At 34.7% G+C, this 25238-nt stretch overlaps 1 protein-coding gene across 1 annotated transcript in view; it reads left to right on the forward strand.

The window, feature by feature from the left end:
• The window catches only part of kiaa0040 (KIAA0040 ortholog), a 15331-nt gene extending 7639 nt beyond the window's left edge, over positions 1-7692 (forward strand). The window contains exon 2 of the mRNA XM_015373216.1: positions 6575-7692. Within this exon, the coding sequence (XP_015228702.1) occupies positions 6967-7290 (324 nt within the window). The 5' untranslated portion in view covers positions 6575-6966 and the 3' untranslated portion in view covers positions 7291-7692. The remainder of the gene's footprint in view (positions 1-6574) is intronic.
• Positions 7693-25238: the final 17546 nt, after the last annotated feature.

Genomic DNA, 25238 nt, shown 5'->3' on the forward strand with positions numbered 1-25238 from the left:
TATGTTTATACAAGATAATACTATTAATATAATGTGACTTTTCTGGAGAATCATTATACATAGTTATTTTATACAGGGTTTCCACAGTCTTACATCATTTTAGAATTCCCTGACTTTTAACTGACTCAGGATTAGTTTTCCCTGACAAAATAAATGCAGCCGTTTGTCGTTTTGGTAACTACATCAAAATTATGTGTGAATGTGTACAAAACAACAAAAATGGTGTCGGCAATGAAATGAAATTTGTACTCTCCCAACAATAAAAACTACTTGCCCCGGGAGGTCGGGCGATGGTTAACATCGAGCCCTGTATATATATATTTATATTCAGTTTAAGCAATGAAACTGACATATGTCAATTTACGGTTGTATATTTCAACTGTGTAATTCTCTTTGCTTCGATTAAGAAGAAACAAAAGCAAAATAACTTCTGAAAAAAAACTGTGTTACACAGGATAAACAAATTATTTTAAAATTGTATTTAATGCAGAATTGAGTTTGTCTTAATCTGCATTTCAACTTGTCTGGTCTCACAAATAGAAAAGCTGCAGTTAGAAAGCTTTTATTGACATGAATAAAATAAGTTCTTTGGTGCTAGGATCAGGATAAGGTAAATCAGAATCCATTTAAAAGCATTAGAGATATTCACAGGGCACCTTTTTTTTTAAAATCTAATTTACAGATCAAGGTCTCAGAATCTGGAAAGACAGGGAAATATACAAAGTCCACAGTGATAGATCAGTAGGAGATCTTGGTCAAATGTTCCTTGTGTTTCACTGTTTCTGCTTAACCCTTGTGCAGCCCTTATATTCAGCTTCGCTAACCCCAACATAAAGCAACTTAATTAAACTTTAAACTCCAACTCTATTTTGACTGAAGGAACAACCTGCTGAAAGAACACCACCACTTGAGTGAACACCTGATTTTTGTTTTTCACATGGCAGAAAGACTGCATTTACTCAGAGTCTACCACTCGCCGTTTTTTTGACAGGAAATACTCTTTTAGCTTGAGGCAATTCTTCTTCTGTGGATGAATCAACATCTTGCTCTGGGTTGTATTCCCCTCATCAACCTCAGCTTTTACCTCCTTCTCTTGTCTTTCTAGTCATACTGTCACCAGTCAGCTGCAGCCCCTTTATGGGCTTTGAGCAGCTTCAAAGACTAGAAATATTAGAGCGATGCTTGATGCAGAAGTTTGTCCTGCAACAGGATCATCACCAGTCTGAACTCTCTCCCCGTTCTTCTCAGTCGTTATGTTCTTGGGCAAGACGCTTCCCCCACATTGTCTTCTGATAGTGGTCACAGGGCCCGGTGGTGCCCGCGTACGACAGTTATGCTTCTGCCACACCATCAGTGCGTGAATGTATGCCTGAATGAGTCTCCTGGCTCAAAAAAGTGCTATAAAAATATGGAAAATTTTCCATATTGTTACAATTTGTTTCCTAGAACCTGTACTTTCCTTCAGAGCCTTTCTGATATTTTAGCCATCCGTAGGGTGACAAACTGCAGACATACTGACCAGAAGGCATTATGTTTTAATTATGAGATAGTAAATGCATTTCAGGACACCCTCATCTGCAGTATAATGTCACTCCCTTGGCTGCCGTATCACAGTATTACATTCTGCTGAAGACTGTCTGCTATTGATACATCTTAGTTATAAACTAAAGCATGTTCACGTCATCGTGTTGTCCAGAAAACAGGCTTAAATTGGAAGGCAATCAGACTTTAGCTCAGTTTCTAATTGAAGACATTTTGACACCTATCTAAGAGTCTGCTGGTGAAGATTCTCAGTCATCCAAGTCATAGTCATTCCCAAAAAAGTAATAAAAAAAAAACAACAATCCATTGGACTATGTCTCCAAGTTTGAAGACGACTTTTGGACAAGTATGGGGCATTGCAGCCTAACCAAATAAGCCAAATGAGCCCCATTACAAAGGGGTGGAACCATTCGTCCATTTTAACTTGCATGTTTTCTTAAGGCTTTGTTGGGCTACTTTATAAGAGCCTTGAACCCAGTGAGATTTTTCAAACATTTGAATTGAAAAAGCTTCCCAGCTTTAGATAGTAAGCGAAACATTTTCAAACCTGGAAACAAAGTCCAGTGGATTGTTTTGTTACTTTTTTGGTAATATCTAAGAGTCTGTCAACTTTGTCGGCTCGCACCAGATGACAGAATTTTCACAAGAGTCATTGTAGTGTGTAACCTACCCTGCAGTTGTAATTTAGATCAGCACACTTACTCAATGGATAATATGTTTCTGTGTTTTAGATTTTTCCCCTTTGACTGTATGCAATGTTCCTTTCTTCTGAGAAAATAAACTTAAGCCCTAATAAACAAAATAAAAATCAGAGTAATTAATCTATTTAATATATTTTGAAGTAAATTACTAAAACATACTTATGTGTTGATTTTATTGTAATTTCATTGAAAAGCACCGGTATGTAAAAAAAAAATTAAAATGAAGTTAGTTATGCAAAGATAATGAAGGAATATTTACTCTTGCACTGCAAGGAAATAAATAGATCTAAACACAAACGTACCTGTTGTGTCACACTAACCTAACCCCCACCCCAAGAAGGTAACTGTTCCTCATGTGAACCCATTATTTGTCCCCATGAATACCTCTAAGTCCAAAAATGTAGAATATTTCAGGGAAATTGTCCCCACAATATAACAAAAACTGGCCAAACACACTTTATTTATTTAGTTCTAAATAAAAGTTAATCACAGAATAACTGCTCTAAGAATTTATATCCTAGATCCTTTACAGCTCTCATTTTTTAAATTTCAGATGTTGCTTTAGACGAGGCTTCCTGTTAAGCAGATGATGTGGGCTGAGTGTGTGAGGTTTTGCGCCTGTCTGTGGGTAAACTTATTTCACACATGAGTCGCAGCGCAGGGTGACGGCGAAGCCAAACCTATTTGCTCTTCACTTGCAGGTGCGTCATCTTCTCTTTCTCTCTATCTTGAGCGAGTAAATGTGAGGTGAAAATCTTTTCTTCTTTCTGCCACCAGAATGCAAAGACTGCTGAAAGCATCAGAGCATCTAAAGAGAACACTTGAGTGAAATGGTGTTTGAAACCGTTTAAAAAAACAATTTAAACAAGGATGTTACCTTAAGGCTTCATTCAGGCAAAGGGAGCATTTTGGTGTTATTTGCTGAGTCTAATTTTAGATAGTAAACACGTAAAGACCTATGTAATTGGAGTTTAAACAAGTCAAATAAAACTATTTACCCTTCGCAGATTTTATCTGTTGCTGATTCTTTTTGTTACATTGAAAATAAGAAGTTGCATATCAGCAAACAAGTTTCAATATTATTAACTAGAATCTATTTTCAAAAGATAAACTGAATTTTGTTTGTGTAAATTGTGTAAATCAGTCATCATCAGTAATAGCAACCACAGAACAAGATTAAATAGTAAGGCAACCAGACTTTAGCACAGGGTCGGATACACAAGGAGCTTAAAATGGCATGTTATTATTTGTTAGTTTCAAGAATCGACAGAATACAATTACAAGTTTTATTCCATACCTAATACCACTGCCAGACAAAACATAGCTGTGGTTAAAAGCAGAACCCAAGACAGTTCTTGTTAAAAGCAATAAAACAAGGGAGTGGAAAGATACGATCATCAAACATGCTCTTGTATGCAGCACACACTTACCAGGTAAATCAAGATAAGGAAAATGTCTGTTGTTTGTACAGATTACGGCTTGCTTAAGAACGTTACTCAAACCAGCTACGTAAGTGCAGTTTGCTCGTTATTTAATTTTTTTTTTGCTTTTATTCTAATTCATGTAAAGCAATTTGATTTGTTCATATACTGAATTGTACTATACAATAAACTTGCCTTGTCGTCAAGATATGGCTGTTTATTGTTTTTGCAGTAACCCAAACCCTGGCCCTGTTGCAGCTAGTTAGAACTGTGGATCACCCTCTGTTTTTCAGTTAGTTAGCCCCTTAATCCCTGAGGGGGTCCTTCTAAAATTACATATGTGCATTGAGAAATATTTTTCAGCTGGAACCACTATTTTAAATGTCACCAAGTCTTATTTATAAGATTAAAAAAAGAAAAAATGAAAAATATTTAGCCTCGCCAATTTTTTTTTTTTCCAAAATAAACACTGCAAAAAACATGAAACCTCATTTAATACTTTGGATGAACCCTCAGACTTTATAGACCCACATCTTGACTATAATTCAAGCAAATTTGGAATGAATAAGTTGAAGCATGTTTGTTCCACAAAGATTTTAGTGGGTAGTATGCTAGACGATAATATGATTTTGTCACACTGCCAAAAGTGCAAAAATGCATTTTTTCCACTCATAAAAGGGAATCTGTAGATTTACATTATTGGAGACCTTCTGCAAAAGACAAAGCCTTTGCTCCTAAGATTTAGCCATTGTTTCATTGAAATTTACCAATAATATCACCAAACTGAGTAGAAAATAAGAATAACAGAAATAGATTATGTAATGCTTTCCTGCTACATCACCTGAAATGGTCGCACAATTACCTCTGACCCCTCTTTGGAAAGGTCTGAAGCCTCTTGTCTCTGATGATGCCAGACATTAGGGGGTGTGGCTAAAAATGAAAACCTGCTGTTGCATTACTCCCACAGAGTCACACATGTCAGGTGGAATTTTAAATCTCATTTTATTTGTCTACACTGCTATAACACAAAAAGTACTTGTGAAAAAATAATTTTGAAACGTGTTTTAGAAATTTTAAAGCCCCATTTAAAAGGCCAGTGGATGAAAAACAATGTGACTGTGTTTTGGCCATTTCAATAAATAGATAAACATGAGCTAGTTTCAGTTGGGCCCTGTACCGGGCCAGCCGGGCCTAAGTGGCTAGGTGAAGATGTCAGGTCACTCCTGGCAATCCTGTCAAATTGTCAATGCATTGGGTTGGTGTGTATGGGTCAACTGATCTGGTTCCATCCTTTAAAGTTAACTTATTGAAAAATGTATTTTCCCCAGAAAGTAAGTAATGTAAAATGTATTTTCCCCAGAAAGTAAGTAATGTTAGGGTACATATTCAAATGAAATCAGATTTTCTAAAAAAAACTTACTAGATACAATTGTTACATTTCTTGGGGAGAATCTGCCTCTATCTACTGCATACTCCGACCACAGAAATAGGCCACAAATGAAAAAGGGTCTATATTGCACTCAGTAAAGTAATCATTTAGACGTATAACCACTTTTTTTCGCTTCTCGGTGGTCTTGTGACTCGGGCACAGTTAAATGTTCTACTCCTACCATAGTGCCCCCCAAAAAATCGCATAATCCTTTGCGAGAAGAGCTCTTGCAAAGCATTCTCAGATACATCTGCTCATCTAGTGACCATCCATGTACACTACTTTTTCAAGGTGCATTGTGGGAAATTTTGAACTGCTATTTCATCCACTGTAAGACATTTGGACCCCCTACAAAATGGCGTAAATGGTGTTAGGAGTGCCCATTCGGACACAGCCATAGTCAGTTATGTCGGCTCACGCTAGTCCAGCTTTGGTGAAGAAGAACTAGAACTGACTCCTGCATAGGTGTCTTCCGAAAAAAAATTCTGAAAGTCCTGTAAACTTAATGTTATCAAGGAAAAGACCATCACAACCAACACTTACCTTAAAAAGGAAATAATTACCACTAAACCTAATAGCCACTTGTACATCCCTTCACAGGAAGATCTTGCATCAAGAAAAGCAGCCACCAGCATTAGTAAGGCTTAGAGCTCATGAATAATTGTTCTCAATTTATTTCACTGGTGCACCTAAATCTTTAAGATGGTTTGTAACCTTTTTCAAACTGGTATAAATAAATGTGTTTTCCCCAATGTTTTAGCTAACAGGTTGATCTTGCCATTATGTGTTGCTTTTTGAGAGCTTTGGGACTTTATTTATTTTATCTTACATGTTTGATTTAGGTGATTTCCTGATTTTACAGGTCTTGTAGTAGATGGGGTGTAACTTGTGAAACTGAGCCAAAGAAGTGTGATTTATCACTGCTAGCTTATTATATTAAATTAAGTCAAACATATTTTCACACCGGTTAATTTGATTCCTTTGATAAACATAATTCTTTCAAGCAAACGTTTCACAGCATCGCACATTCAGATAAGTAGCTCTCACTCTGGTCTATCTCTCCTCCCTTTTCTAGTTCCCTCTGTCACTTTGTCACACTCTCTATCTCAGCGGGACTCTTAAGAAGATTGGTTACCTCTTTCTCCATCTCGCCTTACCTCAGATGCAATCTCCTCTCGATTTTGTCCTCCCTTTTTCACTTTGCCTCTGTCCTCCCTCAGCGGGACCCTTGAAGGGATCTGCCCTGAATCCTGAATGACTCCTCTGCAATATTAATGAAACAAAAGCTGAACGGAGGAAAAAGGAATATTCTAAGCTGACATTGACAAGAGAAAGGAGAGCAGCAGTGGAGATGTTAGAGTTAGAAACAGGGATTGGAGGTGGGGAAAGCCAAACAGGGGTATAAGATAAGCCTGTCTGCCTAAAAGCAAAAGCAAATTTCTGTCTGTGTTAATTTTCCTTTTCTTCTCTTTGCTTCACAGCCACAACATTTCAGCAGCTTGACAAGACCAAAGCAACAACTAAAGGGCAAAGGGACTTGGAGAAACAATTAGGGTAATGCTGATCAGCATAAATAAACTCAATTTAAGATTTTTTTTCATCCAGACCAAACAACAAGGCCAACTGAAGGAAAACACTCCCACAAACAAATATTGTCAAGTGAAAGAAATCCTTTGTCTTGACAACTAATGGATTGACTTGTGCTTGCAGACTTAAATGAGATCTAAATGAACTTTTTAAAATTGAGAAACTTACAGAGATGAACACCTTCACTTAATTTGTGGTTTGACAGCATTTGATTTTTATCACCATACTTTTATTAAAACTTTTTTGGGTGTGCAACGAAGGAACTCAGCTCTGCAGGATAAACGTTATGGAAGGCAACTTTCAGAGTGCCGAGGATTTTTTCAACTGGCTTTGGAGTTTTGCTGTGGAAAAACACAATCAGGGGGTCTACAACACCGTGTGCCTGGTCGTCCTGCTGATGCTCCCTCTGCTAATCATCCTCACCATCGTGGGGGTGTGCTGCCACTGTTGCTGCTGTCGCCGTGATAATGGCTGTTGTTGCTGTTGTCATGGAGGCTCTTCTAGGTCAGCAACAAAAAAGAACAAAAATTCCACCAACAGCGAGGACTTGTGGATATCTGTTAAGGCTGAGCCAATGACACCTGATCGGGTCGCCATGGGTATGTTGTAAAGGTTAGCTCCCTGATCCTGGACTAGTTCCTGTAGTCATGCTGAATTATGGGTGGTCATAAAGGAAGGTGGATAAAGCCCAGCTAAAGAAAAAAAAAACATTCCCACCATAGTAAACAGACTTGGCATGGACCCAGTTTGGCTTTGTTTATAAATCTCTGTCACTTTGTATTTATGACAATGTTTACATTTTTATGAGCTTTTTAGCATATGGTACATGAAAAAAAGACATAGGCCGTTTCTCAATTCATAAAAACGCAAGTGAGGACTCATGTGTTGCCAAGTAGGTTCAAGAACATAAATATGGGTCAATAGGAAGAGAAACGTACTCGTGAGGTCACCACATGCTCGGCTCGTCTGGAGTCGGATTTCACCTCCTGTTATGAATAGTCTCTAGATAATAATAAATTCTAACTCTTTTTCATTTAATGGGGGACTAATAGTTAACACAGACAGATAAGCACAAATCAAATGAACGTTTAAAATAAAATAAAAAAAAATGCCATCAGAGGGCTACTGCAGATGGGCTAATGTTAGCTCTGACTGCGGTTGGCCACGGAGGTCTGCTGGTTGCCTAGGTCCTCTCAACACTGGAACTTTTTTTTTTAAATACGTACTAAATCAGTAAATGGGCCACATAGTGATGCTTAAAAGTATAATTTTTCACCTCAAATGATCTTAAAACTTACTTTTTTAGAATAACAGAAAGAGAAAAAAAGATCTTTTAACTTAATGCTCTGAGCTCTGTGAGAGCTCCAAGGAAAGCTGCTGCTGCCGTGGTGCATGCTGGGAAAGCCGTCAGTCTGGAGAACACACAAGTCTGCTCTGCTCGGTAAAGAGGGAGGGGCAAGAACAACATCTGGGAACTTTGTCCATTCTTGGTCTGGTGTTCTTGTGAATTGGAACAGTACTAGGCCTCCGGTTGATGACCTTTCACAAGCATATGAGAATGCACAGCACACATATTGAGATATATACATATATAGATATAATTGACAGCACTTTGTCCTTTGAGCTTCTGTGTGAAATTCAATGCATCCATACTTGGGAGAGGGAGCATGCAGAACACCTAATCAATTTTTAAATTGCACATACCTTTCAGGTTGTAAACTGAGAAAAAAAACAAACAGCACTGATATCTTGATATCTTAAAGGGATCTTATTATTTTTTTCTTGCTTCATGTTAACAGTAGATAATTAAGTTCAGACCACACATCAGTCACATGCACAGACAATTTTTGGGACAGGCCCTCAAATCTATAAGAAGGACACCGAAAACCAAATGTAATCATGGAATACAAATAATCCAACGGGGTTATATTATACTTTCATATTTATTTTTTTCAACACAATTCATACATCTGATCAAACAGGGTAATTGAAAATACCAAACAGGTAAATGAACACAGGCCATAGTGTGTATTCTTGTTTATAACCTAGGAAACCATTGAATAATCATCAAATACATATCAATAACAACTCTGATAAATTTAGATATAAAGTATACAAAATTCTTTTGAAGATGAAATGCCCTTTCTATCTTGAAAAGCTTACTGATATGTTCTTACTTGTTCAATAAGTTTGTATGCTGCTCTATATCAGAGCTTTATATTTAGCATTCTGCATGTGTTATTTTGAAATGGTAATAAGTTACCAAGTAAAATGATTCATTCAGTGTTAAAGTAGAAATACTTGCATGAAATCCTTGAATAAAAATGACTTTTCCTACACGGAATAGAGTTCTGGCTAGGATGGTATAATTGTAAAATATTATGTTTGTTTGTATTTTCAAAAACTTCTATTGTAAAGGTTACTTGATGTTCTCCTGCAGAAATATTGTGATCATGCTTTTTTTATTTCAATTTTTTTATTTGACATTAAAATGACTCTGATTTTAGATGGAAAATAAAAACAAAGAACAAGTGAACTGGTCTAATTTTGGTAAACATTAAAATAATGTTTAAATTCTCACTGTATGTTTATATGCTTACTCGCTGCAGCTGTCTCTATCTTTTCCCACCTTCCCTGTAAACTTTAGAATGTCGATAAACGTGAACAAAGGCTTTGAAAAACACATGAGTACAAAGAATATAGACTGTGCTTTATATAATGACGCCTTGTAATAAAAAAAAACTGAATGGGAAAACTAAATTCTCCCCTTTTTATTTATGTTTTTTAGGAAATGTTGGGCCAGAATCCATGAAATGTTTCCAGTCGCACAAAACGTTTAGTTTAGAATATAATTTGACATAAGCCAACACGAAGGAATGTCCAAGCACTGACTTTACCTGCTGTCTAATGTTAAGGGTCAGACAGGAAGTGTGGCAGCTGTAGCAGTTTGGCCTATAACTGTAAAGAAAACAAGGCAGGGATGGGAGGGGTGGGGGCTTGTGTTCTCTGGCAGACCTATTCTGCCAAGAATACAAACAAATACCCATCAAAAGTCAAAATATTCCTAGAGGAATTTTACAGTGGATACATTGTGATTTTTTTTTTTTTTTTACAAACTTGCATACAATAGTCAATTTTAAGAAGCAGATAACCTCCACAGCAATGGACATTTTTTTTGTTTTAGCTTTGACTGAAGAAACACATCAATTTAGCGCTTGGCAAAATCCAATGTTTCCATAACTAGGGCTCCAATTTTAAAGACATCCCCACTTTCCAGCTTAACTGCAAACCTCCTACACCCATTCACCCCCCTTATACCAAGGCTCCTCTCATTCTTCTGCCTCCATTCCATCAACAATATCAGACTTCAAGGGGAAAGATGTCTCTAACCTAACCCTACTTGCTTACACAGAGAACAGATGCATTCAGCATCATGTCTTCTGCAGGAGTCTGAGTGGCAATGACTTATTCATTTCTTCATTTCAATAAAACTTTCTAATTTGTGATTTTTCTTCTCTTGAATGTCTCCAGATTGAATTTAATACATATTTTTCATGTGTACCTGTTAATATGGAAACAATAGAAAAATATGTTATATGTAGTTAAATGTATTATGACATTTACAAATATTCATCATTATAAGAATGAAGAGGTTGAAGGGCTTAAAGGTTAAGATTCCGGTTCAGAACTTTATCAACTTTGATAACAGTGGCGATTTCTCATTGAATACCAGGGAGGCTAAACCTCTTAGAAGGTCTATGGGGCAGGGGCCAAGCTGGCTGCTCGAAGCTGGGCAAAAGGATGCTTGACCGACAGTAGCCAGACAGCGAGAAGCTTTTCCTCATGATGCGGGGGGAAAGTGGTCACTCATTCAGAACAATAGTATTGTGCTGAACTCCTTCTGTGGTCCTGAGTTATATTATTCCAGAACACTTCACAACAGCTTTTTCCACCTGTTGCAGTAATGTGTTTTATGTGTTTCAACGTTTGTCAATGCGATACGTGACATTTGGATTTAATTGACACCATTCAGACTCCCCTGTTTCGGAGAGCAGCAGACCCCAATGTTTAATAAGTAACATCTGGATTAGTTCTGATGTCACTATGAACTGAACGTAGTCACTTGAAACACAGTTTTATTTGACTAATTATGGAAACTATGAAAAAATAAACAGACTTTCACAAATAAGGAGCATGCAGATGACTATATAAAATAGTAGGTCTAACCATAATAACAGCTATCATAATTCTCATGTGTTCATATTCACAGACAGGTATTAAAACATTTGCAGAATGTAGAGAAGCAAGAACATTAAACAAACTTCAGTAAATAAATATAAAATATATAGATCCAAGCCAGCTGTACAACCACTGTCTGCATAACCTAGAAAGTGCGTAAGGGCTGTGTCATGGCTCAAAACAGAGGACCCAGTATTCAAGGCCAGACAAACAATGGACTACTCAAAAAGCATTTATTTAAAACAAGAACTGTAGATCTTCAGTAACAGTATTTATGGCATCTAAGGCTGGAACCTCTGGTTAAACAGTTCAGTCCGTGCCCAGAGAACAAGGTTGATTCCAGCCGGTGCGCTGCCAACAATATGAGGCGGGCGCCGTCCAGAATGTCCCAGATGCAGCAACCCCGGAGAACATGCAGGAATCCGAAGCCAGGTCAGACAATCAGATAAGAATAGGAAGGCTCAGAGGTCCAGTTCAGGCAAACTGTTCAGACGAAAACAAGCAGGCTCAGTGGTTGAGAGGCAGAACAGGTTAGGATCAGGAAATCAGAAACACTAAGGAACTCTAAAAACACTCTCACCACTGGTTAGAGAGAACAAGATAATCTGGCCCTGATGACTGAATTCAAGCACCTTAAATAGAGGCTGAAGTGGGTGGATCAAATGAGAGGTAATGAGCAACCGGGCAGAGGTAGACAGGTGAATGGAATGAGTAATTAAGCCAGCCATTAGTGCCAAGATCCTGTTGGCCTTTTCAACATTAAGGCTGACTGAACTACAGGTACAAAAACATGCCTTTTATCAAATGCTGATTTGATGTGTTGTAAAAATCCATAAATCTTAAAAACAGATGTTTCCCCCATTACTGTGGTGGTTTTGTGGTTTGTATTCCTCAGAACTCCCTGATGTTAACAAATCACAGATTTTACAAGAATTCTCAAATGTTTGTATCTTCCAAAACCAGTGCAGGACCTCGCGGGATACATTTAGTTATGTGTTTGCTTGCAGGGCCCAGAACATGTTTTTAGATTATTCTTTGAATAGTGTTGAATAAAATACATTTTAAAATGGGCTCAGCTGAATGGGTACTTTTCTAACGCAGAGCAAAAAAGAAAGTGGATCCATCAGGGTTAAAAGCACAACTTCAAAAAACAGAGGCAAGAAAACAAACATATTGTTTGATTTCAAACCACTGAATCTATTCTATTTCAAAAAAGTATTTTGATTTTTTTTTTTTTTTATTCATTTATTTAATTGTTCATGTCATGTCATTGAACATTGCATCTTACTTTTTCCCCCCCAAACATGAAGAAAAAGGAACAGAGGGAAGATAAATCTTGTATGATCTGTTCCTAAAAACACCCAACTAAAAAAAGAGAGCTTTCAAATCATATTTCAAAGTAATACGTGAAGATATACAAAAATAGTTTTACTGACATTGTGCAATGTGCACTGCAACTTCACATCCCTCTTACAAATGCAAGACTCTGATGTGGTGTATAGATAAATATTTTTATCAGATTAACAGAGTATATAGGGCTCTATAAACTCAGTCCCTCTCTTGAAAATGCCACAGATGCACAATTGAGATATGGGGCATTGTGATAAGACTAACATACCAGACCAGATATATAGCATCATTGTATATTGCCTCTCTTTCTTTCTGTTACATAAGCCTGATCACAATGTCTGGTATCTGTTTACTTGCCTAGATACATATATATACACTGTCATGGAAACATTTTCTTGGCCACTTTTCATTTTAATCTTTTAAACATATATTCTAAATTCTCAATTGTAAAAGTTAAGTAATACTGTGTTGAGAATAACTTGAACAGCTGTGCCCCTTTCAACTAAACAAACAAAAAAGTAAAAAACTTTACAGTGTTTAATGCATTTTCCAGAGATAGGATGCTATCTCAGTTTTAGGGCGACATGAGTTAATACGAAATAGATAGTTTAGAAAAAATATTATACTTATATTTTTATCATCAAAATACATTTTTTTGTTCAAATGTTCAGGCTTTAGCACTTCAACACATGAACGCCTCTGGGTTGACATCATATCATGTGATATTGTATGCTTTGTGATGACTGAGCTTCATTCTGCTTTCTTCTTCAAAGATTTACATCAATATTATCTGTAAATGGTGCAAGCCACAATTTAATGCAGTTGAGAAGCAAACAAGACACCAGGATGATTTATTAAATAAGGGTTTAAATATGTAAGCCTCTAAAAGTTATAAATCCAAGGTGGACAAGAAACTGATTGGACAAGAAACTGACTGATAGACTTTAGTACATCTCTGAAACTTTCCAAAAAAAAATAGAAACTTGAATCAGATTTGGATAGAAATATTATGTTTTAATTTCATTTTTTTTCTTTCTTTTTTTATTCTATTCCAATTAGACAGAAAAGTTTGTGCATTAGCACAATCTTTATGCATTAGCTTATTTGGATACTAATTTGGTCAACTTGTTGAAATGCTTCTCGGGAAACAAGCCCTGCTCATCTTAGTAGAGACATATTTTCATTAGGAGAGTAGGGATGTCTCTGTTTGATTTTTGCTATATAAACATGCATTAAAAACTAAACCTTAGAACAAATATTTAAATCTCTGTGAAAATTAGTCATTGAAATAAAAAGGTTAGTGAAAATTGTTAAAGACACTGAGAAAAAGATTTGCTAAAGGTGACTGTAGATTATGTTTAACAGAGATTTCTAATAGCATCTCTTTTGTTAATTAGACCAGTGGAAAAAATGATTTCAAAGCAAAGAGAAAATGGTCTGACAGGGATAGGGCAACATCAGGTACAGAAACATTAGACATTTTTAGACCTTTGTTGCACTGTTTCAAATGGAAAAATTCTTTTAAAGCAGATTTTTGATGGTCACAGAGAATCTGTTATTCTACTTCCAGTCGTTGTTCAGACATGAGAGCATCATTTTTTTTTTTTTTTAAGTCTGTTGAATTGTTTAACTTAGAACTAGATCTTTTTACTCATGGGGATGCTGGGTCATGGAAAATTATTATTTTTTTAGATTGGAATGAATATCCCACATGGAGGTCCAGATTGTAAAACGTAATTTAAACAACCCTAAACATTTTCTCAATAACAATTTTTCGAGATGTATATATTTTTTTTTTTTTCATTTCCACACAGATTGGCATTTTCACTCCAGTTGACTGCTGTTTGTTTTTGCTTTATTATTTAGTCACTGGTTTAACTTAAATTAACAGCAATAACAAATAAGTTTTTGTTAAACAATTATTCATTCCAGCTCTTTCCCCAACCTTTGACAAATTTCTGCTATTAATTCTGGGCTATATTTCGCTTGATATTTGAGAAGTTTAAAACTGGCAAGAGCTGTCCGAAAACAGAGAGGATGTAAAATATTGCTTTTCATTACAAGGTTTTTCTTTGTCCCCAAAGACAAAAAGTGTTGTTTTTTATATTCAATCCAAATACAAAGGGCATAAAATTTGCACACAATTTGCTTCTTTACTCAAGAATTCATAACTTAATTGGTTTTCTTTAATTATACACTTAAATAGACTTTGTTTCTCTGAATCTTTTAACTTTGGCAGCTTTTACAATGGTATGGAATAAAGTGGAAGATGTAAGAAAGTAAAATAGCATTTTTCTACATTTCTGAATTTTTTTTAACTTATAAAAAGACAACTGAGTTTGAACACAAAGGTATTTTGGTTAAATAAACACTCATATTTTTAAACTGGCTGCTTACAAAGTGTATGTTTATTAATTTACGTAATCTTACTGATAATTGTTTCATAATCTGTCATGTAGTTGCAGCTGAACTTACTCGTGGGGAATAACGTGGGAGCAGTATGTTTGGTAAACAGTAATAATGGAACAAAACAAAAAACCGCTGATGCAGTTCTATTTCTAAACAGCTTGACCTAGTTATTCGCATCACAAGTTAATTTTATTTGTGGCTATAAAAGGTTATGCGACATGCAGGAAGTGTACTGCTATTTTGAAATCAGTTAGATAACTGCCTGCACCAATAAGACCTAAAACATTGTATTTATTTAAAACTCTCTGAAGGCCATCTTTCTAGACACATATACCATATATGTGTATTTAGTTATACAGACTAACAAACAGTTGCCAGACAGAAAGATAAACTTTCAATAAGTCAAAAATGGAAAAGTACTGGTTCTGTATTGTTTGGAATGGAAAAAAACAAGCGTTTTATGCCTCAGGTGATTTAAGGCAAGGAGACAAACTCTTATCATTTTTCAAAAACATCCCTTTCAAAAGTTAGTTTTTTCTCTGTAGCATGTCTGAACAGGGACACCACATAAAGCTAGTACAATCATCTACTTGGCTGAGGGATTATCTTCTTCTTGCAAGCTCATGCTGCTTCACACCTGGCATTTCTATTTTTGCCCTCATAGAGATCAATCAACATACTTATTTTTACTTTACCTCATTTATTTAGATGTTGGTAAAACAATTAATGAACTCAGTGTTTTTAATGATTTTTCAAAACTTACAGAGATTTATACCAAAAACTCCTGAAGAGGCAACATGCAGCAAAGAGTAGCTGTTTAAATCAACAAAACAGTTCTGCAAAGCTTAGATTATAAGCAGTTATATTATATTTACATTTTTTTTATTGTATATTTTGCAAATGTATATTTTCAGACATTGCCAAGTTCTGACAAGTAAATGTCTGTAGGTTTCCTGCAAGGTCAAAAGTTGCTTCATCACAAAATACATCTTCAACAAACACACAAAATAAGCACAGGAACATGCAATGGGGATCGTAAACAACATGAAATAGATAAGGTAATTATTGGAGACATTATTTGGTCACATTACAAGCTTATTAGTCAGGCCAAAGAAGGATGGACCTCAACATAGTGGGTGCATTACCAAACAGTAAGCCAGCTAATCATTTTAGGATGTGGTGATGACAACGTTGTGTAGGAGGAACTTTTATATATATATATATATATATATATATATATATATATATATATATTTTTTTTTTTTTTTTTTTTTTTTTTTTTTTTTTTTTTTTTTTTTTTTACCAAAAGACTGGTATATGGCTGGTATATTTCAGATATATGATCTCCGTCTGCATCTCCACTGTCGCTGGTTAACCTCAACTGCATTGTGTAAACAACTTGAAACCGCAACCCACCAGGTGCACCAATTTCCACCAAGGCAGTGCCCCTATTTTGGTTACCGCTTTCCTTGTTAAGTAACTTATGCAGCTCTCTGATGATCTTTGTAGGCCGGTTTCAAAATGTTTATAATTCAATTTGCTAATATAATGTGGATAGATTTAATTGAGGTTTGCTTAATAATAGTCTGAAAAATTGGAAGCTTAAGTTTTATTATGTACCATAACTTTTTGTTTTGTTGAACGTTTACAAAATTTATAACGACCAAAGAAAACTCTGTGTAGTTGTACTAATAGTGTATTCAAATAAATAGCTTAAACCAGTGTACTGTACCCNGGTGGATCAAATGAGAGGTAATGAGCAACCGGGCAGAGGTAGACAGGTGAATGGAATGAGTAATTAAGCCAGCCATTAGTGCCAAGATCCTGTTGGCCTTTTCAACATTAAGGCTGACTGAACTACAGGTACAAAAACATGCCTTTTATCAAATGCTGATTTGATGTGTTGTAAAAATCCATAAATCTTAAAAACAGATGTTTCCCCCATTACTGTGGTGGTTTTGTGGTTTGTATTCCTCAGAACTCCCTGATGTTAACAAATCACAGATTTTACAAGAATTCTCAAATGTTTGTATCTTCCAAAACCAGTGCAGGACCTCGCGGGATACATTTAGTTATGTGTTTGCTTGCAGGGCCCAGAACATGTTTTTAGATTATTCTTTGAATAGTGTTGAATAAAATACATTTTAAAATGGGCTCAGCTGAATGGGTACTTTTCTAACGCAGAGCAAAAAAGAAAGTGGATCCATCAGGGTTAAAAGCACAACTTCAAAAAAAAGAGGCAAGAAAACAAACATATTGTTTGATTTCAAACCACTGAATCTATTCTATTTCAAAAAAGTATTTTGATTTTTTTTTTTTTTTATTCATTTATTTAATTGTTCATGTCATGTCATTGAACATTGCATCTTACTTTTTCCCCCCCAAACATGAAGAAAAAGGAACAGAGGGAAGATAAATCTTGTATGATCTGTTCCTAAAAACACCCAACTAAAAAAAGAGAGCTTTCAAATCATATTTCAAAGTAATACGTGAAGATATACAAAAATAGTTTTACTGACATTGTGCAATGTGCACTGCAACTTCATATCCCTCTTACAAATGCAAGACTCTGATGTGGTGTATAGATAAATATTTTTATCAGATTAACAGAGTATATAGGGCTCTATAAACTCAGTCCCTCTCTTGAAAATGCCACAGATGCACAATTGAGATATGTGGCATTGTGATAAGACTAACATACCAGACCAGATATATAGCATCATTGTATATTGCCTCTCTTTCTTTCTGTTACATAAGCCTGATCACAATGTCTGGTATCTGTTTACTTGCCTAGATACATATATATACACTGTCATGGAAACATTTTCTTGGCCACTTTTCATTTTAATCTTTTAAACATATATTCTAAATTCTCAATTGTAAAAGTTAAGTAATACTGTGTTGAGAATAACTTGAACAGCTGTGCCCCTTTTAACTAAACAAACAAAAAAGTAAAAAACTTTACAGTGTTTAATGCATTTTCCAGAGATAGGATGCTATCTCACTTTTAGGGCGATATGAGTTAATACGAATTAGATAGTTTAGAAAAAATATTATACTTATATTTTTATCATCAAAATACATTTTTTTGTTCAAATGTTCAGGCTTTAGCACTTCAACACATGAACGCCTCTGGGTTGACATCATATCATGTGATATTGTATGCTTTGTGATGACTGAGCTTCATTCTGCTTTCTTCTTCAAAGATTTACATCAATATTATCTGTAAATGGTGCAAGCCACAATTTAATGCAGTTGAGAAGCAAACAAGACACCAGGATGATTTATTAAATAAGGGTTTAAATATGTAAGCCTCTAAAAGTTATAAATCCAAGGTGGACAAGAAACTGATTGGACAAGAAACTGACTGATAGACTTTAGTACATCTCTGAAACTTTCCAAAAAAAAATAGAAACTTGAATCAGATTTGGATACAAATATTATGTTTTAATTTCATTTTTTTTCTTTCTTTTTTTATTCTATTCCAATTAGACAGAAAAGTTTGTGCATTAGCACAATCTTTATGCATTAGCTTATTTGGATACTAATTTGGTCAACTTGTTGAAATGCTTCTCGGGAAACAAGCCCTGCTCATCTTAGTAGAGACATATTTTCATTAGGAGAGTAGGGATGTCTCTGTTTGATTTTTGCTATATAAACATGCATTAAAAACTAAACCTTAGAACAAATATTTAAATCTCTGTGAAAATTAGTCATTGAAATAAAAAGGTTAGTGAAAATTGTTAAAGACACTGAGAAAAAGATTTGCTAAAGGTGACTGTAGATTATGTTTAACAGAGATTTCTAATAGCATCTCTTTTGTTAATTAGACCAGTGGAAAAAATGATTTCAAAGCAAAGAGAAAATGGTCTGACAGGGATAGGGCAACATCAGGTACAGAAACATTAGACATTTTTAGACCTTTGTTGCACTGTTTCAAATGGAAAAATTCTTTTAAAGCAGATTTTTGATGGTCACAGAGAATCTGTTATTCTACTTCCAGTCGTTGTTCAGACATGAGAGCATCATTTTTTTTTTTTTTTAAGTCTGTTGAATTGTTTAACTTAGAACTAGATCTTTTTATTCATGGGGATGCTGGGTCATGGAAAATTATTATTTTTTTAGATTGGAATGAATATCCCACATGGAGGTCCAGATTGTAAAACGTAATTTAAACAACCCTAAACATTTTCTCAATAACAATTTTTCGAGATGTATATATTTTTTTTTTTTTCATTTCCACACAGATTGGCATTTTCACTCCAGTTGACTGCTGTTTGTTTTTGCTTTATTATTTAGTCACTGGTTTAACTTAAATTAACAGCAATAACAAATAAGTTTTTGTTAAACAATTATTCATTCCAGCTCTTTCCCCAACCTTTGACAAATTTCTGCTATTAATTCTGGGCTATATTTCGCTTGATATTTGAGAAGTTTAAAACTGGCAAGAGCTGTCCGAAAACAGAGAGGATGTAAAATATTGCTTTTCATTACAAGGTTTTTCTTTGTCCCCAAAGACAAAAAGTGTTGTTTTTTATATTCAATCCAAATACAAAGGGCATAAAATTTGCACACAATTTGCTTCTTTACTCAAGAATTCATAACTTAATTGGTTTTCTTTAATTATACACTTAAATAGACTTTGTTTCTCTGAATCTTTTAACTTTGGCAGCTTTTACAATGGTATGGAATAAAGTGGAAGATGTAAGAAAGTAAAATAGCATTTTTCTACATTTCTGAATTTTTTTTAACTTATAAAAAGACAACTGAGTTTGAACACAAAGGTATTTTGGTTAAATAAACACTCATATTTTTAAACTGGCTGCTTACAAAGTGTATGTTTATTAATTTACGTAATCTTACTGATAATTGTTTCATAATCTGTCATGTAGTTGCAGCTGAACTTTCTCGTGGGGAATAACGTGGGAGCAGTATGTTTGGTAAACAGTAATAATGGAACAAAACAAAAAACCGCTGATGCAGTTCTATTTCTAAACAGCTTGACCTAGTTATTCGCATCACAAGTTAATTTTATTTGTGGCTTTAAAAGGTTATGCGACATGCAGGAAGTGTACTGCTATTTTGAAATCAGTTAGATAACTGCCTGCACCAATAAGACCTAAAACATTGTATTTATTTAAAACTCTCTGAAGGCCATCTTTCTAGACACATATACCATATATGTGTATTTAGTTATACAGACTAACAAACAGTTGCCAGACAGAAAGATAAACTTTCAATAAGTCAAAAATGGAAAAGTACTGGTTCTGTATTGTTTGGAATGGAAAAAAACAAGCGTTTTATGCCTCAGGTGATTTAAGGCAAGGAGACAAACTCTTATCATTTTTCAAAAACATCCCTTTCAAAAGTTAGTTTTTTCTCTGTAGCATGTCTGAACAGGGACACCACATAAAGCTAGTACAATCATCTACTTGGCTGAGGGATTATCTTCTTCTTGCAAGCTCATGCTGCTTCACACCTGGCATTTCTATTTTTGCCCTCATAGAGATCAATCATCATACTTATTTTTACTTTACCTCATTTATTTAGATGTTGGTAAAACAATTAAAGAACTCAGTGTTTTTAATGATTTTTCAAAACTTACAGAGATTTATACCAAAAACTCCTGAAGAGGCAACATGCAGCAAAGAGTAGCTGTTTAAATCAACAAAACAGTTCTGCAAAGCTTAGATTATAAGCAGTTATATTATATTTACATTTTTTTTATTGTATATTTTGCAAATGTATATTTTCAGACATTGCCAAGTTCTGACAAGTAAATGTCTGTAGGTTTCCTGCAAGGTCAAAAGTTGCTTCATCACAAAATACATCTTCAACAAACACACAAAATAAGCACAGGAACATGCAATGGGGATCGTAAACAACATGAAATAGATAAGGTAATTATTGGAGACATTATTTGGTCACATTACAAGCTTATTAGTCAGGCCAAAGAAGGATGGACCTCAACATAGTGGGTGCATTACCAAACAGTAAGCCAGCTAATCATTTTAGGATGTGGTGATGACAACGTTGTGTAGGAGGAACTTTTATATATATATATATATATATATATATATATATATATATATATATTTTTTTTTTTTTTTTTTTTTTTTTTTTTTTTTTTTTTTTTTTTTTTTACCAAAAGACTGGTATATGGCTGGTATATTTCAGATATATGATCTCCGTCTGCATCTCCACTGTCGCTGGTTAACCTCAACTGCATTGTGTAAACAACTTGAAACCGCAACCCACCAGGTGCACCAATTTCCACCAAGGCAGTGCCCCTATTTTGGTTACCGCTTTCCTTGTTAAGTAACTTATGCAGCTCTCTGATGATCTTTGTAGGCCGGTTTCAAAATGTTTATAATTCAATTTGCTAATATAATGTGGATAGATTTAATTGAGGTTTGCTTAATAATAGTCTGAAAAATTGGAAGCTTAAGTTTTATTATGTACCATAACTTTTTGTTTTGTTGAACGTTTACAAAATTTATAACGACCAAAGAAAACTCTGTGTAGTTGTACTAATAGTGTATTCAAATAAATAGCTTAAACCAGTGTACTGTACCCTTTTGGGCACTTTGTCTTACTATGAGTACCCCTATCAGTCAAAAGTATTGATGACTGTCCAAAACTGTCCAACGTACAACTGATTATAAAATAACTGATTATAAAATAAAAACTATTTTATTTAATATTTTAAACTTGCAATTTTAAATCTTTGGCATGTTATTCTCTCCAACTCAAATAAAAAAACAACAACATAAATATGTTGCCCAGAAGCAAATAAGGTATCAAAATAAATACAAAATAAAATCATATTATGAATCTGCCTTTATAAAACTGGAGCAGGTCCGATAAACTCCCCTGTAATCACATATAAACTTGATGATTTGGGAACAAAATACTGAACAAAAATTATTGTCAGACTGACTCCATTTATATTACTTTGATTTCAACATTTGTGACTCCTGAGCTGCTTTGATAATCTTATAATCATAGATAAGAAGATGAGCTCCAATAGCTCAGTGTGATAAACAGCTGATCCTAGGCTGTTCTCTACATCCAGTCTGTTCCTCTGCTCGGTACTGATGTGTGTCAAAACTGAAGGTGAAAACTTATAACAACTTACTTTTTGGTTGAAAAAAGCTTGTTTTATTTTTTAGATGAGTCCTCACAAAGCAAAACAGATCCCAGCCCTATTCTATTTTACTGCCTAAGAAATAAAATATTTTCATGTACCCCTTGCAAAAAACTCGCGTACCATTAAGGGTATGCATACCCCCAGTTGGGAATGACTGACTTAATCCATAATGCTACAAAAAGTGGGTTTCGTGTTAGATATAATTCAGCATTCTATTTAAATCCAACTCAATACTGAATTATTGATGCATGTACATTTTTACTGGAGTAAGTATATAAAAGACACATAATATAAGTCCCTAAAACAAATCCCTGAAATCAAATGAAAAGCATACATGAGAACACAAGAAAATATCTGAAAAAATATTCAGTTATACCAGCCAACCAACTCCAAAACTTGCCATTTTGTTAAAGCCATCTATGAAGCAAAGAGTGAAACCTGGTGTGAAGTTACAAATTGGAGTTAGCTAAATGACTCTAGTTGCCACATATTTTTTAAATATGTGGCAAGAAATCCAGTATCATTTGCATCAGCAGTTTCTAAGATCATTCCTGTGGTAGGGTGATGCAGCAAGGCTTATTTTCCACAGACCTGATACTACAGCTCTGTATTACATACTATATTTTCTATAACATATCCACCTTATAAAAACCTTTAACTTTATCTTACACAATTAAACCAAAGAGTCAGACAGCAACCACAAAACATTGGTGGTAAAGCACAATAATACTTAATAGTCCTAATAGAGCCCTCTATGACATAATGACAGTCTAATAGAGCTCTTGCTGTGGCACAGTATATTCTTTATGATTTTAATTATCTAAATGTAACATTTGTAATAAAATTGAAATAAACACAGTGAGAGCTTAATATAATTCCTTCACTCCTGCAGCTTTTCTCCATATTCACACACATCTTCAAAAAAAAATACTTCCTAACAAAGATCTTGCATATAAAAAATAACAATGAATCTTGAGGAAAGTGTCCATGTGAGTGACACAGAGAGACAAATAGCATGTGTGTGTCAGCGGACTCATATTTTTCTTTATAAGTAGAGTAGTTCATAGAGCAGGAGAAAAGAGGAGGGGGAATTGGCCAGCTCGTCACTTTCTGTTCAGTTTTGCACTGAGAAAATAACTTACATGTCTAAGCAATAGTAGGAATTATTCTCTGTAGGGTAATTGCTGTCAGATAACCACTTGTACCAGTGAACCCTCATGGGACAATTTATTTACGGGCTAAAATTAGAATCATGTCAAAAATGATTTGTTATCCAGCAGCATTCTTAAACACTCATTGATTCTGATTACTGTAGTAAACACCAAAAAAAAAAAAAAAAAAAAATTCACATCTTTCTTTGGCCGGTCTTGATGGAACAACAAAGCAAAACCATCTTCTTGTTTGATCAATTTATATCTTAGATCTGAATCTTTTTGCTTTAAAGTGCTTCGCTGTGCTTTATGCATCACTTAGGTGTTTCAAAATGGTCTCTGCTCAGACAGCCAGTGCTTTCTCATGGCCTGTATATTGTCTAATAGAGAATTAAGAAATAGTTTAGAAACCAGACAGCAGACAGTCAGCAGTTTCATTAAGGGCAGTTACTTAACTTACCATGATGAAAGAGTTGCACTTAGGAAACTGTAGTTCTATATTTGAAAGGAAAATAGATAGATATCAGATAGTTTATAGTACAGTTTACAAAACCTTATGTGAACGTTATAACTTTTTGCTCACATTGGTTTAACCGCTAAAGCATGAAGGTTTGGCTATTAGTTTAGGAATAAAACATAGATTTTTAATGCAACCATGTGTTAAAATATATTATAAATGATTCTTTATATTTGACCAGGATAGCTGATAATACACAAGATTAACCTGTTTCTGAGCAGTACAAGCAAAAACATGCAGCTGCAGCAGACTGTTGGCTGCGCAATAATTATTTAGTTAGGACTATTCGTACAGCTAGTTGCATTTTTACTTATATAGTTACACAGAAGCATATATTTGTTATTATATGTTTTAATCTTATCATCAAGGGGGGATTTTAGTTGAAATATGTGCCTATTCTTGTCTTTTTCATCAATGCTTTTATTTTTTAATATGATAATTCTATATGATAATAGATTATATATAGGTCTAAACAAACCTTTATCATATTTATATTGAGGTTATATTGCACATCCTAAGATGTGCAATATACTTTAAGGATATAAATATTATGTATCTCCACACACTTGAACCTATATTTAACCTATAAGGAAGAAAATAACCTTATTCAGCTCAATTTTGTCATTGAACTTAAACAAGGCTTAAGAAGTTGAACAGATTCATGAAGCTTGTAATAAACTATTATATTGTTGTGATTATCGATGCTTTCATGCACAATTTAATTTTTTTTCAAAACTTTGCATAGAAATTTTTTTTTTTTTACATTTTTGTCAAAAATATGGTAGAAATCAATGAAACCGTCCATTTATCCATTTAGATTAGTTGTTCTCAAGCATTCGATATCAACTAGCATTGCAGTGAGTACTAATTTGATCAAATACCATAAAGTTGTGTGACTCATTTGAAAATATATGCAAAAACTGTTTTATTGCATAAAACACTAAAATGAAGCCCAATACAAAAAAATCTATTTAAAGCCTCATGCAGCATTACAGAAACTACAGGATTATTGCAGCTCTGCCTCAACACCTCCACGAGTCAGACGCCAGATTCTACACTTAAGCACTGAAGTAAATTCAGAAAATGTGCATGTATGTTGAACGCTGTCTTGGGGTGGCACACAGGAACTATGGTACAGCTCAGACCTTGTGTGAGGAAATTCTAACAGTTTTTGATATTTTTTAATCCCCAATGCATTTAGTCTATGCTAAATACGTTTAGGTCTGTAACTCAATGGCTCTAGTCGGAGTTTGCTCAGATAAGAAGAAGAGATAAAATGGTGGCTTCTATCCAAAATAGCCAAGATTTTGTAGGGTTTGGATTATGGCTTCACTATAGGTCCTGACAAGTTTTATGTAACTGAAAGAACTTCATATTTCTTGGTCAAAACATTGATCAGGACTATTTGTTTGGTTAATTCTAAGAGGCACAGTGGAGTAATTAAGCCCCACCCACCAAATGTTTGCCTAGGATCTTGTGTGAGGTTGGACTAGTATTTGTCATATTGGTTTTGGTACAGATCGAATTATCTACAATATGTTGAAATGACAAGGGAGCATGTTTTCACAGCACACTTCGCCATGCTGCCACGGCAACCCCTTATGACGAAAACTGTCTGTGACTGAAACCATGTTAGAACATATGCTGTCTGTCATCCCACACAGTTTCAAGTTGATGAGGTCAGGTAAGAAAGAGAGGGACCATTTCAAGTGAAAAAATAAAATAACTTTCTATTGTCAGAA

Source organism: Cyprinodon variegatus, unplaced genomic scaffold (genome assembly GCF_000732505.1).
Source record: "Cyprinodon variegatus isolate N-32 unplaced genomic scaffold, C_variegatus-1.0 Scaffold83, whole genome shotgun sequence".
NCBI classification, from domain to species: domain Eukaryota; kingdom Metazoa; phylum Chordata; class Actinopteri; order Cyprinodontiformes; family Cyprinodontidae; genus Cyprinodon; species Cyprinodon variegatus.